Genomic DNA, 15,772 nt, shown 5'->3' with positions numbered 1-15,772 from the left:
ATTGTTATTGTTTTCTGTTATAATACGATGCGACTTTTCTTGTAAAAGTTTGTATTTATATTTACTTTATATTAGGTAAGGATAGACCACAGTACTACACAACTTATTAAACATTCAAATGAGTGCTGTCACTTCCACATCGAAAATAAGTGAGTGGGCAGGCCCAGCAGATTCATGATTAATAGAAAACTTAATGAATACGCCATTTTCGTAAAGAACTTTTGAAGAAAATAAGAAACATAATTGAAAAAGCTAAACCCATGCCTTCTCTTAAAATTGTAGTCAAGGAATCGAAAAGAACAGTACGACATTTTCATGACTTGTGGTACATAGATCTGGATTGGTTACGAGGTTGTACAAAAATGAATAAACTGTACTGTTGGCCATGTATTCTGTTTTCCTTAGGAAAGAATGCTTGGAATAAAGAAGGTTTGGACAATTTATATAGTTTGAGAGTTTTAAAGAGACGCCATGAAGTGTCTCAAGCACACATCAATGCTGTTACCGATATGATTCAGTTCGGAAGGTCCAGAATAGAGTACAGCTCACAGAAAGAAAACGAGCATAATGAGCTGGTAAAAATAACATATTGATGGCTTACTTCTAAAACCTCGTATCTCCCAATGCAATTCCTATCCATTTTCTTCCTTAAGACTGGTCACGCCTCCCAGCCACATATGGATGTACAGTCCTTCAGAACAATTTTCATTGTGTTCATTTTCCTATGGTGGTGTGCAAAGGAAAATGAACCTTAAATACGTTGAACTGTAGGAGTGCCTAAATTCGCCATGAAAACAACATCCCTACAATACTGTATGGTAAGGTCCATTTTCCTTTAAACGCTTGAACAGGAAAATGAACACTACGAAAAAGGTTCTGATGGATTGCATATAAATGTGTGGCTGGGAGGCGTGACCAGTCTTAAGGAATATAATGGGTAGGAATAACATTGTAACATACGAGTTTTTAGAAGTAAGCCGACGATATATTATCAGCACATTAATAGATACTGTGCGTTTTCTTTTAATGAAAGAATTACCTTTCAGTGGTCACCGAGAAATTGAAATATCTGATAACAGAGGTAATTACAGAGAGTTACTAGTATTAAATGCTAAGAAAGATTACATTTCGGCACAACTTAGAAACATCTACAGTGTTCTCAGGACTTTCATCTGACATTAAAAATGATATTATTGACGCCATAGCTACTTTTATGACCAGCGAAATTAAAGACCAGGTTAAGAAAACAAACTTTATTTCCGTTACTTTGGAAGGAAGTACAGACGTTTCTTACAGAGCACATCTTTCGACTGCCTTTACATATGTTAGTCCCGAAGGCGACATTCAAGAGTTTTTTGAGATTCAGTGATGTAAGCGGTGATCGCTCTGCAGTTTCTGTCTCTAAACATCTCTTTGGAATGTTACAAGAATTTCAGTGTGGTGAAAAGTTAGTAGCAGAGACATTTCATGGCGCAGCAGTGTCTCGTGGTACATAGATCTGGATTGGCTATGTGGTTGTAGAAAAACTTACTTACTTACTAAATTACTTACTAAATTTGCTTAACGTCCCACCGACACAGATAGGTCTTATGGCGACGATGGGACAGGAAAGGCCTAGGAATGGGAAGGAAGCGGCCTTGGCTTTAATTAAGGTACGGCCCATCATTTGGCTGGTATGAAAATGGGAAACCACAGAAAACCACCTTCAGGGCTGCCGACAGTGGGGTTCGAACCTACTATCTCCCGAATGGGAGCTCACAGCTGCGCGCTCCTAACCGAACGTCCAACTCGCCCGGTGTAAGCAGTTTCAAGGAAGATCCCATTGAGACAAAATGTTCAGAAAACAACAACACGGTTCAACCCAGAAGAAGAACAAAATAACTCTAAATACCGTGAAAGCTTCACATCTAAGCAGTCTTTTACTCAAAAGGTAGAAGTAAAAAGGCAGGGAACAAAATGTATTTCTTATTGATATCACGATTACTTTCGCACAATTCGGAATACCTATTTATAAAATAAACAATCCTGCAATGAAGAGTTTGTTGAGAAAATGAACACACAGATCTGTCCCGTACAAAACAGGCTTAGTACATGAAGCAAAAATTGAAAGAGTTTGATGGGGATCATCCTGTTTGTTTCGTTTTGGATGAAACATAAGACATTCTTTGAACGGCTCTTCTGAATAGTCTTGTACTACCATTGATAGGAAATCCATCAAAATCGATGTTGTTTGCAATGTGTGAATAGGAAAACGCTATGCAGAGTTTTAATGACTGCTGTTGTAAGCTCTGGTCTTCTGCGATTCAGTACGACAAAGCATGGCAAGTTATTACATACCGGGCACCATACATGATCTCAGTATTTTCACAGTTGAAGCCTATCGTCGGCTTACTTCTAAAACCTCGTATGTTACAACGTTCTTCCTAACCATTATATTCCTTAAGACTGGTCACGCCTCCCAGCCACATATGTATACGCCATCCATCAATAATTTTTTCGTAGTGTTCATTTTCCTATGCTAACGTGTAAAGGAAAATGGAGCTTACCACACCGTATTGTAGGAATGTTGTTTTCATGGCGAATTTAAGCACTCCTACAGTTTAATATATTTAAGGTTCATTTTCCTTTACACACAGCCATAGGAAAATGAACACAACGAAAATTGTTCTGATAGACTGTACATCCAAGTGTAGCTGGGAGGCGTGACCAGTATTAAGGAAGAAAATGGATAGGAAATGCATTGGGAGATACGAGGTTTTAGAAGTAAGCCATCGCTATGTATTCTAATTTGCATCTCACAACCTACCTGGTTTGCATAGGGTATGAGAAGCAATCACAGTTGAATAGTACACGGCAAGTAACTTCATAGCTGAACATAAGAAGACGGTGACTAAGGCCCCCAGTAGAATGCATCGTTACAAGGAGATCAGAGGCTTACTCTTACCCAACTTTCACGTTACAACCCGAATGTTAACCAGACGGAGAACGTGGACTTGACGTGCTGTTTATCTCTGAGAAAATTTCACAAAGATTAAGGAGTGACTCCTGTCCTTGTATGACGAAGAATATGCAGCTATTGCTCAAGCAAAGGCTTTAATGAGAAGTACGAATGTGGAGACCGAACTGTGTGCAGTGGCGGTCCACAAGTTTAAATTCCTTCCGAAGGCCATTCACAAGACTGGAGGAAGGGAGGTTATCCAAAGAAACTCAGTGGGATGTGACAAACGAAATTCATAGCATAGTTGATAGATTTACGAAAGATAGATTCAGACTAAATTTAGAAAAAATCCGGGCACTGAAAACCTGCACTGATTTAGAATTCAGAATCAAAGCCATATTTTCACCATTGGTTTCTTTTAATGTTGGCAGGTCATTTTCCTCATACACAGATATTTTACATTCAATGATGCCGAATATGACCTTTAAGCATATATAAATTTCGGATAGATTAAGAGGACAACTCTTTCCTTATGCAATAAACTGAAAAGTGATATAGACAAGTATCCATCGTTTAAAGTATTTTTAATTTCCTTCATTTTGAAAATAATTTTCCCTCTTGTTACACTTTTTAATATTTCCCCCCTATTTGTCCTTTTTTAATCAATATTTTCCCTTTGAAACCGGGTCCGTATTTACAATATTGATTTAAGTGGGTATTAAAACGGATATTCCGTTTGTAGTTCACGACAGTAACACATATCGAAAATCACTCCTACAAGTTGCCATACGTTTCTCGAACGCGATCACAGGCGAAGTTGGAGACAGAAGAAACCTGTTACTGATTAACAGGCGATATCTTGAATGAAATTTACAATAGCAAAACTAACATCAATTATACTTTACCAGGTGTATGCAAAAGATTTTGCCGATTTTTGTGGTAAAGAAAACACGTAACTTTAATGAAATTTTTTTTAAAATTCGAAATATTGGCCATCGGCTTCCACACACTTCGCCCATCTTTCAGGTAAGTTATGAATACCATGCCACAAAACTGCTTGTCTTTTGCGGCAAACCATTTGTTGAGACATTTTCCAACTTCCTGCAAATTGTTAAAGGGCTGCTCTGCGAGCGCGTGCCCCGTTGATGCGAAAAAGTATTGGATGGCACCAGGTCGGGGTAGGAAACCAAGAAACCACAGATCCTGGAGAGGGTATTGTTTACTTTAATATTTTCTTATTTTTTATACAAGCAGATTGCAAACGTTGATATCCTATGGCAAAATTGGAAAACATGCAGTAAAAGCACAAATAAAGAAATGCCCGGAAAACATCATTAATCAAAATTTAACATTTGTAAGGGAGTTGGAAATTGATCAGAGTGAAGTTTAATTAAAATTGGATGTACGCATACATACTAATCACTATGTACTGATGCGTTTGTACATAATTATTGTGTAGTATACTTTGCCGAAGGTATTTTAAGGTATAATATTAGTTTATATCCAGAATTCTTCCGAGTTAATATAGAAATGTACAAAATGGTGAATTATTACAAATACTGTCCAAGAACTAATTTTTACAGGGAAGTTGACTGAATGAATAGGAAATGTTCAGAGTTAGTTACGTAGGAAAGTCAATATGGATCAGCAATTTTGCTCTAATTGTCTTTAAGTTAGCTCTGTGGCGTTGTGTGCTCACCGGCCGTTAGGTGGTACCGCTGTCTAGGTCTGTGGTAGGTTTCAGCGTTATCAGATAAGTACAGCTCGCGCTGTTGCGACGTAAAGATGGTCGCGCCACCCTCTGTTTGCACCAAGGAAGAACAGCGTTCCGTCACCCGTTTTCTGTGGTCTGAGGGTGTACCAGGAGCGGAAATTCATAGAAGGCTTTCAGCACAATACGAGGACGATGTTTTGCCACAGCGAAGTGTTTACCAGTGGACTGAACAGTTCAAAAGGGGTCGCACCATCGTGAAGGACAAGGAAAGATCCGGGCGTCTATCTCCAACCGTAACTGATGCCAATATTGAACAATATTGATCTTGAATAACAGACGAGTAATTGCTGATGACGTGGCAAACCATGTGCATATTAGCCATGGTTCTGTATGTGAAATCATGCATAATAGGCTTAACTTTCACAAAGTCTGTTCAAGATAGATTCCAAAATAACTGAATGAAGAGCAGAAGCACAATCGTGTGAGAATTTGTCAGCACCCACTGGACCGTCATGCTAACGAAGGTAAAACGTTTCAGAAACGGATCATCACTGAAGAGGAAATATGGCTTCACCACTTCTAACCAGGGAGCAAACGTGAGGGCATGGAACGGAAGCATCCCGGATCCCCATTCAAAACGAAATTCAAGAGTCAAACTTCTGCAGGAAAAGTGTTGCTCACAGTGTTTTGGGACTCTCAAGGGCCATTCCTGGAACATTACCAGGGAAAGGGGGAAACAGCACACAGTAAACGTTACAGTGATATGCTGGTAAACAAGCTGATGCCTGCAATTCGCAACAAATGCAGAGGTCGATTTTCGGAAGGAGTTCTTTCGTTGCATGAACATGCGTTTATACATACCGCTCACACTCTTCAGATGCTGCGTTTCGAGGTGTTGGAGCATCCTGCGTAGAGTCCCGATCCCGCCCCGTCGGATTACCATATGTTTGGTCCACTTAGAGATAATCTAAGAGGCCGTCGATTTCGCTCCGGTCAACAGGTGAAGGAAGCAGTGTATATGTGGCTTGCTCCGCAAATAAAACCGTTTTTTTGCAGAGGGTATCAGAAAGCTTGTGAAACGGTGGACCATGTGCATTGGAAAGCAGGATGACTGTGTTGATACAATATATTAATAAAAAGTGTGTATGTACGGTACTCGCTTTGAAATAAATAACGAAATTTGATTGCAGATACTTATTGATTTTCCCGCGTATAATGTGAAATAATTAAAGAATGATAAGACGCAGTTTCACTGTACGAAAGCTATATACGAGAAATGTAGTACACTTGGTTTAAGTGGTCATTTCCGAATATCAAGATCGAGTGAGTTAAACATAGTTTAACCAGTTAGCACTTAAAAGTGTTCCAACGCTCTGAACAGCTTAGTAGGTTGATTAACTGAGAATTGATGAACAAATTACATGTATGAAATTACAACGTATTGTTTCCAATCACCACGAGCAAGTAAAAAATAAATTGAACTTTTATAATAATCCTCATTTTCCTGTTCCTTGTCCTTACCATCATCATCATCATCATCATCATCATCATCATCATCATCATAATTGTCGTCATCATCATCACTGTAATTGTCTTCTATTACTAATTTTAGAGAAAATCATGATATAACCGAAAGGTCATAATCACCATTGCCACCATGAACATCATCTTCTAGGTATTATTAGCTTTAAATATTTTTCTGTGTGAAATGATGAAAACCGCCAGAAGGTTCTAACGTTTGGCCAAGGTCCTTACATAATTTCCCCTGTTAGATTCACTGTTGTTCGAAAACATTCCTTAGAACATACCCGGATTTTCTTTTTCTTTAACAATCTACTTACCTGTACCCCGTTTTCTTTTCCTTATTCAATCTCTTCAATTTCGGTAGCTATTTCATTAGGTAATTCGTGCGAAGAACTGTATGTTGTGTACGATTGTATACTGAACAGGTCACATACAAAATTTAGTGCGGATAGTTATAAATCAGTAATCACTCAGTGCAGTACATAATACACTTAAGAAAATGGAAATTGCATCACCATGAAGGCAATGGTCGTTTGTGTTGATTTTCAAGGTATGGAACGACGTCATGTAGGTATGTTAACGATCAAAGTTCCAGACCCATTGGATTGTTGCTACAGGTCTCCCCACGTGATTGGTCGCGGAGGAATCAACTCCAGTATACGGACTCTGTTGTAGCGTAGTTGACTTGAAGTCTGTGCAGTGAAGTGTTCCCCGTCAAACATGCCTCGACGACAGAGAAGAGCACGCTATCAACAACTGTCGCCGTTTGAGAGGGATCGGATAATTGGGCTGTGTGAGGCTGGATTTTCTCTAAGGACTGTCGCTGCACGTGTTGGCCGACAGGCATCTACGGTACAACGTGTATGGCAGCAGTGGTCAAATTAAGGTATCCACACTCGTAGACCTGGCACTGGCCCAGCGCGACAGACAACTGTGAGAGAGGATCGCCGCATCATTCGGATGGTCCGCTTAGAACCCCATGCAACAGCAGCGCAAATTCGAGCAGCTGTGGCAACCCACGTTACACAGCAAACAGTTGGTAATCGCCTGCGTGCATCTGGCTTACGAGCCCGTGTCCCCGCAGAAGGTGTTTCATTGACCCCGCAACAGCGACGTGTAAGGCTGGCCTGGTGTCGAGAAAGATCGACGTGGGTCGAAGAATGGCATATGGTCATCTTTAGTGATGAATCGCGCTTCTGTCTTGCATTATGGTCTGGGGAGCTATTGGCTTTAATGTGAAATCACAATTAGTGCTTGTTGAGGGCACTATGACTGCTCGACAACACGATGATAGGGTACTCAATCCAGTGGATGTCCCTATGATGGCGAACATTGCTAATGGGATGTTTCAGCAGGACAGTGCCCGGGTTCACACTGCACGCATCTCCAGAGAAGCTCTCTACGACGTCACAACCTTAGAATGGACCGCCAGATCCCCGGACCTCACTCCCATTGAGTATGTGTGGGATATGATGGGTCGACAACTGGCCAACCGTCCTCAGCCACCCACAACTCTGGAACAACTGAACCGTGCAGTGCAGCAATCATGGGGCACAATTCCTCAGGATGCGATCCAGGGCCTCGACGAATTCATCAATGTATTGCAGCTCGTGGTGGTCACATCCTGTATTGATTGTTGTCCGAACTTGCTGTCAGAGGTACCTGAAAGTATAATCATCGAACCACAACCGAACACTAGTCCTGCATGTTCAATTGCAGAAATATTGCACCACTCTTTCTGGGTGTTGCAATTTCCATTTTCTTCACTGTATATAAATCCGAGCTTAAGTGGTATACCTATAACTAATAAAGCAAGGTATCATAAAATCACATATCAAGAACGAAATATAAATTACTATTCAGGGTGCTAATATAACATACAAATATTTATCAAACGCGTGAGTAAGGAGCTCCTTTTCAGAAGCATTTAATGTCGGCATCAGCAAAATCTCTTCTTCACATTGTTGCTGTTGGTATTGTAGTTTATTTCGTTGTTTGGGTCGTCCCTCCATAGATTGGTTTGGTGAAGCTTTCAATGTCACACCGTCCACTACTAACCCTTGAAAGTTATATATAAAAATACTTTCCATTTCGAAGCAGACTGAAGTCATAAGGAAATAACGTTCCAAACTCCAACAGTGTTGTAATCCATTACCGATTATTGGACAGTGTATAACTACAGTTTAGTTTGTACTGGAGTTACGTGAAAACAGTTAAGCAATCTTCGCGTCACTATGTCAGCTGTTGCCACTAGATACTGTTTTAGTTTTTCTTTGTGTCATTGGACGAATTCATACAAAACAGGAGAAACATTAACAAATAATAACACATTTTCCATAACACATTTGTTTCAGATTTACCTATTCAAAACACGAAAAACTTTCCAGCAACCCGTTGCTTTTATCCCTCAAATAAGTGTATATTTTGTGTGTTCATATTTCAATTATTTTCTCAATCATTTAGCACTATTAGAGTATCCGAATTCCCAAATTTTTTTCTCAAGGTTTATATTCCACTAACTAAATTGAATTCAGGTAAAATTAGATGAGATAACACTTGTTTGGTATTGCAGCTCTATACCCATCTCTTCGTGGTATCAACTGGTCTAATCGTTTCAACGGCTCTCATGTGAGACTTCCAAGGCAGACAGCACAGAACGCTTCGCTAGAGAGCAGAACTATCCCTCTTGGGATATGGAATGTAAGTACTTTACTGCAAAATCCATATTCTTGGTAAATTAAGAACTTTGTAACTTTGATAGGTTTAACTGTTATAGGTGGTATTATTTTACTTTGATATTCAATAGTGGACACATTTCGCACCGAGAAGGAGTAATCACCACATATTGGAGGTATTTTTACGCATATCAGTAGACAAACTAATTATTACCTGCTTTGAGGTAGCCTATAATTTTCTTTCTGTAACATTCATTCAATCATTCAATAAATCAATACCCTCTGCTATGCAGCTATGTATTTAGGGCTGAGCACAAGGGGCAGATTCCCTTTCAGTTGTTTACCTCAATTTTCCTCAATTGATTACAGAAATGTTCGAAATCTATCGAACAACCCCAGTGTTAAATTATTCCAGTCCGTAATTGCTATTCCTATAAGCGATTATTAGTTCCGAACTGTCGTGTAAAAATCATTTTTAAATAATTCACTTTACGCCGCACCTATACAGATAGGTCTTAGGTGACAATGGGCTAGGAATGGGAAGGAAGCGACCGTGGGCTTAACTAAGGTACAGTCACAGTATTTTCCTGGAATAATAATTGGAAACCACGGAATACCATATCAATGGCTGCCGGCGATGGGGACCAAATCCACTATCTTCCGAATATAAGCTGTCGACTACGAGACAAAACCACGCAGCCAATCGGTCGGTCCTCTACAGTCAAGCTTATTCGTCTGCTATTGTCATTCAACGCCATCTCATTAAATGCATTCAAGCTTATTTGTCTACTATTGTCATTTCAAGCCATCTCATTAAATGCATTCAGGCTTATTTGTCTACTATTGTCATTCCACACCATCTCTTTAAATGCGTTCCAGCTTATTGGTCTACTGTTGCCATTCCAGGCCATGTCTTTAAATGCATTCCAGCTTATTCGTCTAAAATCGTCATTCCATACCTTCTCTTTAAATGCATTCAAGCTTATTCGTCTACTATTGCCATTCCACACCATCTCTTTAAATGCGTTCCAGCTTATTAGTCTACTATTGCCATTCCAGCTTATTCGTCTAGTATTTCAATTCCATGCTATCTCTTCACTGACAGCTGGAATACACCACTTAGAAGAGCAGCTCTTCTCCTTACTCCGAAATCCTCCCATCCCCAAGTTTGCGTTTGGAAGAGAGCAGCCTTTTAGAAGATGTAACGGAGGCAGTCTGGATGATTCACAGATATGAACTTTTAATAATATTTGACATGGCTTAGCTATGTGGATACTGTCCTGGCGTGTGGTCTCCGCAGAGATCTAGTGCAGGTCTGGCGTGTTGATTTATGGCCAACCTGCGTGGCTGTGAAAATAAGGCCCTATATACCATGCATTCTAATGCTGGAGATGGCATCCACGCTCAGACTTCGAGCCATCAGAGTCAACCAATGAATGTTAAAATATCCCACGCAGCCGGGAATCGAACTCGGTACCACTTAGACCAAAGGCTAGCACGCTAACCATTTACCCGTCGAGCGGGACAACTCTTTGTATGACTGATGTACTGATGATGGCTTCCTCCCGGGGAAAATATTCCGTAAGTAAAATAGTCTCCTATGCGGAGAGTGGGGTGATCATCAGGAGGAAGCATACTGACATTCTGCAAGTCGGAGCGTGGTATAATTGAAGTAGTTAGGCAGGAAGAGCGGGAAATTTTGTCAGATGAATGCAGAATTATCAGCACAAAAACAAAATGGGGAAATGCAGGAGTTTACTTTTAATAATGAATAAGAAAATAGGCCAGCGGGTATGTTATTACAACCGGCAGAGTGAGAGGGCTATAGTTGCCAAGATAGACACCAAGCCCGAGTCCCAGACTTGCATTTGTCTCGGGGGTGATCGGTTCTTCAGTAAAAGTCTATAACAAACTAATGTATTCAGATAAGCGCTCAAGTATGTACAGAGAGGAACAAGGCATGCAAATTTAAATCGGGACTAGGGCTCATTCATAGACACTCAAATGAAAGACTCCACAATAGGACTAGGACTTGACATAATTGATTACCATGGGCATGGCTAAATATCTACAATAAAAAGATAATGTAACTCTTTCGTTTTGGAAATGCAAAGAGGAGCAATTAAAATTATTAGACAACATTCATGTTATGGCAAGCATTCCTAATACGACAGTAAACAAACCTGAAAAAAATACAACCCGTATCTTCACCATCTTAACACTTTGATGGTGGGAATAATATTATATAGAAGTCGGACAGCGACCCGCATAGTTGTGCATGTAAACCTGAATCGGTTGAAAACTTGATCCGTATGGATCGAACCACTGACCCGTGTACTTACAAACGTAAACCTGAAACCATTTGAGGAGATGCGAGAACGAGCACAACCTGCCTTGCGGTCGCCTCCACGTTCCTTTAGAGAAGTTACCTCCGGGGTAACTATCCCAGAAATGTTATCGTAACAAAGGGGAAAACTAGACAGAAGGACCCTAGCCTAACTATCCAGTCACGAGCATGCCAGTAATAGCTCACCGAATTGAGCATCAATTTAATACCAACCATTGCCAATGCGACAAATAAAAGTATCGGAAGGTGACTCTAAAAACCTCGTATAATCCTGAAGTATACCAGCCGTGGTCTCGCTCACAAAGTTTATGGACCTAGGCTACCGAGGGATATTATTATTATTATTATTATTATTATTATTATTATTATTATTATTATTATTATTATTATTATTATTATTATTATTATTATTATTATTATTGGTCCCATTTACATTCGTGTAATCTGTCATGATTAATCATTCCACCTCACTGTCACTCATGCGGCAAACAATCTCTCTGATCTCTGGGGTCGTAGTACTTCGGATAAATACGCACGCTCGTAGCCTGCGTACTATAACGGAGTGCGATCCCTGCACTCTGCGTAACTTATTCTTACTCTACGTACATCCCAAGGGCTGATAACTCCATATTCCAGTCCCCGACCTCTAACATTCTTCGTGTTTCTCGTAGAATTCTGTCTTTACCTAATTGGATCATCTTATTATAATTCATCGTAGTTCACATTTTATTTCATACCTTCACTACAAATATCCATGATATGGAAATCCTTTCTTCCGGATACATCAGAGTAATATTCCTCAGTTATTATTATTCACAGAGTTTACGACTGATTATATTCTATCGACGACCTGTGTATTCATTAATTGCAGGTTATTCCTAATTTGCCCCCTTTACACTTGATTTGTTTTATGAGTGTATTCTCCACAAATGATCATAGGGGCGTCTCATTATATTTGCATAACATTGAACGATCGTGAATATGTAATTCTTTCTTAGTCCCAAACCACTATTTAAGCAATAAAATTACCTTTGACCACTATTTATAATTCATTAGATCTGCGATTTAAACAATAAGTTTAGACAATTATTTAAAATTTATTAGAACCGGCGGCAGCGTTCTGACCCATTAACACACTTTTAATAAACAAACCACTTGGAAACAAATCCGAAAATATAAAATGTCATTAGTGATTGCTAGTTATCCTAGAATCTTATCCACTTAAGGTTCAAGGTTTAACAGTGTTTATATTTGAATATCGTATTTTAAATTCCGACAATTTAATCCATTTATAACCAACGGCAACATCTCAGCATCTCAGTTTCTATATTATTATTATTATTATTATTATTATTATTATTATTATTATTATTATTATTATTATTATTATTATTAACCGTCCTTCCCTACGTAAACTACATATTTCAATTCACTAGCATTTTCATATCTCTTGATTTAATGTAACAACATGCCTTAATTCTAACACCAGAAATATATTATAACATTGAACAGAGCAGTTGAGAATTTCCATTAGCACGCAGCTGTGTGTCGCTTTAATATTATACAGGGCGAACATAACACGCCCCGAAACACAACGGTAAACAAATGATAAACCCATAGTAAATTTATGCACATCAAAGCAAACTTCCATTAATGATTTAACCCATATTCAATTTATGTACAATAAAGCAAACTTTAATTAATATTTTAAACCATATTTTGCACTTAATTTGATTATGTCCCTCCGTCTTATCTAAACTAAGCGGTCCGTGTGTTACGTTTATATGGCCATTAATAAAATATTTTATTTCCCCCTTTTAAAACGATAACATAACAACATAATCAACCAAATCATATTACTCATCCTTTTGTAGGCTTCTTGGTGTTGGATGAACAAAGGGCACAGAGTCCCATCCGTCTTATTCTAACAATGTATTGGCCTTCAGGCAAGAATATACAAGCATTCTGAATTCTAGGTGTCCAAGATTATCCACACATTCACTCAATTGTCTTAGTTTCTGCCCGAACTAGGAAATATTGGTACTGTGCGACGAAGGATCATATTATGCGACCCAAAGCGCTTCGCGATTATCGAACGCGGCACTCCCGGAAAGTGTCATTGTCTAGGCCGGCTAGTGTTCGTTACGCTGATTCCACAGGTGAAGCAAACTCACCGTCTGAAATATTATGGTTAGATTGTCTTTAGAAAGGCTGTAGCCTAATTCCCTTCCAAGCGAATGCTGGAAATGTGCCATCGCGTGTCTATTCAAAGTCTAAAGATTGAGAAATGCAGGGTAGGCATATTGCCTTTAATACGAGTGCTTCTGGCGTCTGACGGTAATTTATACTTCATTGATTCACATCCTACGTGACGAGAATCATAATAACTGTGAAGCTGGATTTATCACTCACGCTTCGACTAATACTACACAAAGTACTCTAGCTGGGTACTGTAAATAGCTTAAGTGAGGACTGGATAATTTTGCGCAGATCGGCAGAACTTCTGCCCAAGGCTAACTCTTCAAGTGTTGTCTGTCAAATCGGGTGAGAGGCCTTATTTATATTTTCCTACCCTCTTCCATCGGTTCACCTGAGGTCATCCCAGAGAGATTGGGGTGGGTTTCTTGAAAATTTATTAGTAGACCGCTCTGGCTGTTCAAATTTTCACCACTGATCTGTCCGATAATTTGAACTCACACGTCGTAATTTTATCAAGCATCGATTACGGATTGATAAGATACAAATAGATTTCTTTTTTCAAAGTTTCGCGGTTTTCTAGCGTCCAAATTGGTGGGATGTAGCTGTGGCCATTAGAAGCACAGGTAGGGTCAATTTCTAGAAATTGATACCTTAAATTATTAAAGTTATTGCGAATGATCACGACGAACATCTTCTAAAATCCTCACAGCTGAAGGTCCGAGATTAGAATATGTTATTTATTATTACGAGAAAAGATAGCCGTTTTAATATTCACAGATTCAAAGCTGGCATTCATGTACCTCGCTAACATAGTAACCAGAATTTTGTCATTGGCCTAGAAAGTGAAGCGGGCCTTTTAAATGTTCCTTATTTCGCCCGTAACCAACATTACAAGTATATCGTCGCTGTCGGGACAAAACCTCCTATGTGAAATATTTTTAGCTTAGGACTTTGGCCGGTAAGGTTCTGTCATCTAAGGTTCAATATTGTATGAATATGGTCAAGGCATTCTCGCTCTTCGTAATGCATGTGTTCTGGGTCAGTATATTTCCAAAAATATTATCACATAGGAGGTTTTGTCCCGGCAACGACGATATGCTCGTATGCTGGATAAATTTGTTTTCCCATTTCTAAGAATACTTGTTGGGTACTACTTCGTACTGAGTAGAAACATCATCCGTTTTTTCCTGTAGGAATTAGTGACTTAGTCATCATCTCTCACATTTCCACTCTCGTACTTAAGGGAACGGGAACTTCGTGTGAATTCTGCCTTGATAAGCAGCTTAACTAGCCGGGCTTTTAACAAAGGAAATGTTCATTTCTACTGTTCACATAATCCACCCAGTGGCAGCTCTGTATGTATGTACTTGCAGGTGTGGTAATATTCCCCATGAAAGCAACCAGTTTCCCAAATCGTATTCTTGCATTACAATATTATGTCAATCATATCAAATCACGGTGAGATGGCCATCCTGCACGGGTACAGTATATATGCTTACTAGTGCAGCGGGTGATGATGAAATGGAAATAATATATGAAGAGATAGAAGATCTAAAAGAATACATGAAAGGTGGCGAGAGAAGTGTAGGCGGTAAGAACGGTAGGAGTATACCAAGGTATGAATATGACAAGCAGATTACATTCGATGTAGAATACAGTAGTTACGTAGGAAACTTCCTTAACACAGGATAGGGTGTCACGCATAGCTGCATCAAACCAGTCTATGGACTGATGACCCAGACAACAACATGCAGAATAGTAGTTCGGTTGAAGAATTTTAAGGAGATAAATACCTTATGATTCACACCTTTCCAGAAGACCCCCACAACGTAATAACCGACATTTATTAATTGAGACGGTCCTTTCCAAAACTCGTCTTATCCACGGTAAGTGATTTTTCAGGAAAAGTGGAAAACGTGTTATTCTACTTCTATAAGTCTCACTAAATGAATTGTATTACCATGCATTCAAGTCTAATGTCAGACTGTCATCCTACTGAGGAATTATAAACTTTGTTAGTAGAATGCGAATGAATTAAATTTGTATTTTGGATAAGACGAGTTTTGGATCATACAGTGAGAAAATCAAATACTTTACCTTGCACAACTTATTATAAAAACAGAGAAAATGTGAATATAATATAATAAAAACACTAGTACAATAATTCACTTTTATCCTATCAATATCATGACGTTCACTAATAAACTAACACTGCAGTGGATTTATCTCGTTTACATCCTAACGATCAACATTCAGTACTCCGGGAAAACACTTCCCTTATAGGCTTCGCTGCATTCACAATGGAACCAAATTCAACAATAATACATCACTTCGTCGTTTTTAATCATGCTAATAATGTACACTCTCAGTTCTGA

At 39.1% G+C, this 15,772-nt stretch overlaps 1 protein-coding gene across 1 annotated transcript in view; it reads left to right on the top strand.

Moving 5' to 3' along the window:
• Window positions 1-15,772, top strand: part of LOC136862878 (venom protease) — a 291,355-nt gene that overhangs the window by 75,339 nt on the left and 200,244 nt on the right. Inside the window, exon 2 of the mRNA XM_067139153.2 lies at window positions 8,749-8,876. Within this exon, the coding sequence (XP_066995254.2) occupies window positions 8,749-8,876 (128 nt within the window). The remainder of the gene's footprint in view (window positions 1-8,748; window positions 8,877-15,772) is intronic.

Source organism: Anabrus simplex, chromosome 2, assembly GCF_040414725.1.
Source record: "Anabrus simplex isolate iqAnaSimp1 chromosome 2, ASM4041472v1, whole genome shotgun sequence".
Lineage (NCBI taxonomy): Eukaryota > Metazoa > Arthropoda > Insecta > Orthoptera > Tettigoniidae > Anabrus > Anabrus simplex.
The sequence above is the reverse complement of the archived record's forward strand: the minus strand, read 5'-3'. Positions and strand labels throughout refer to the sequence as shown.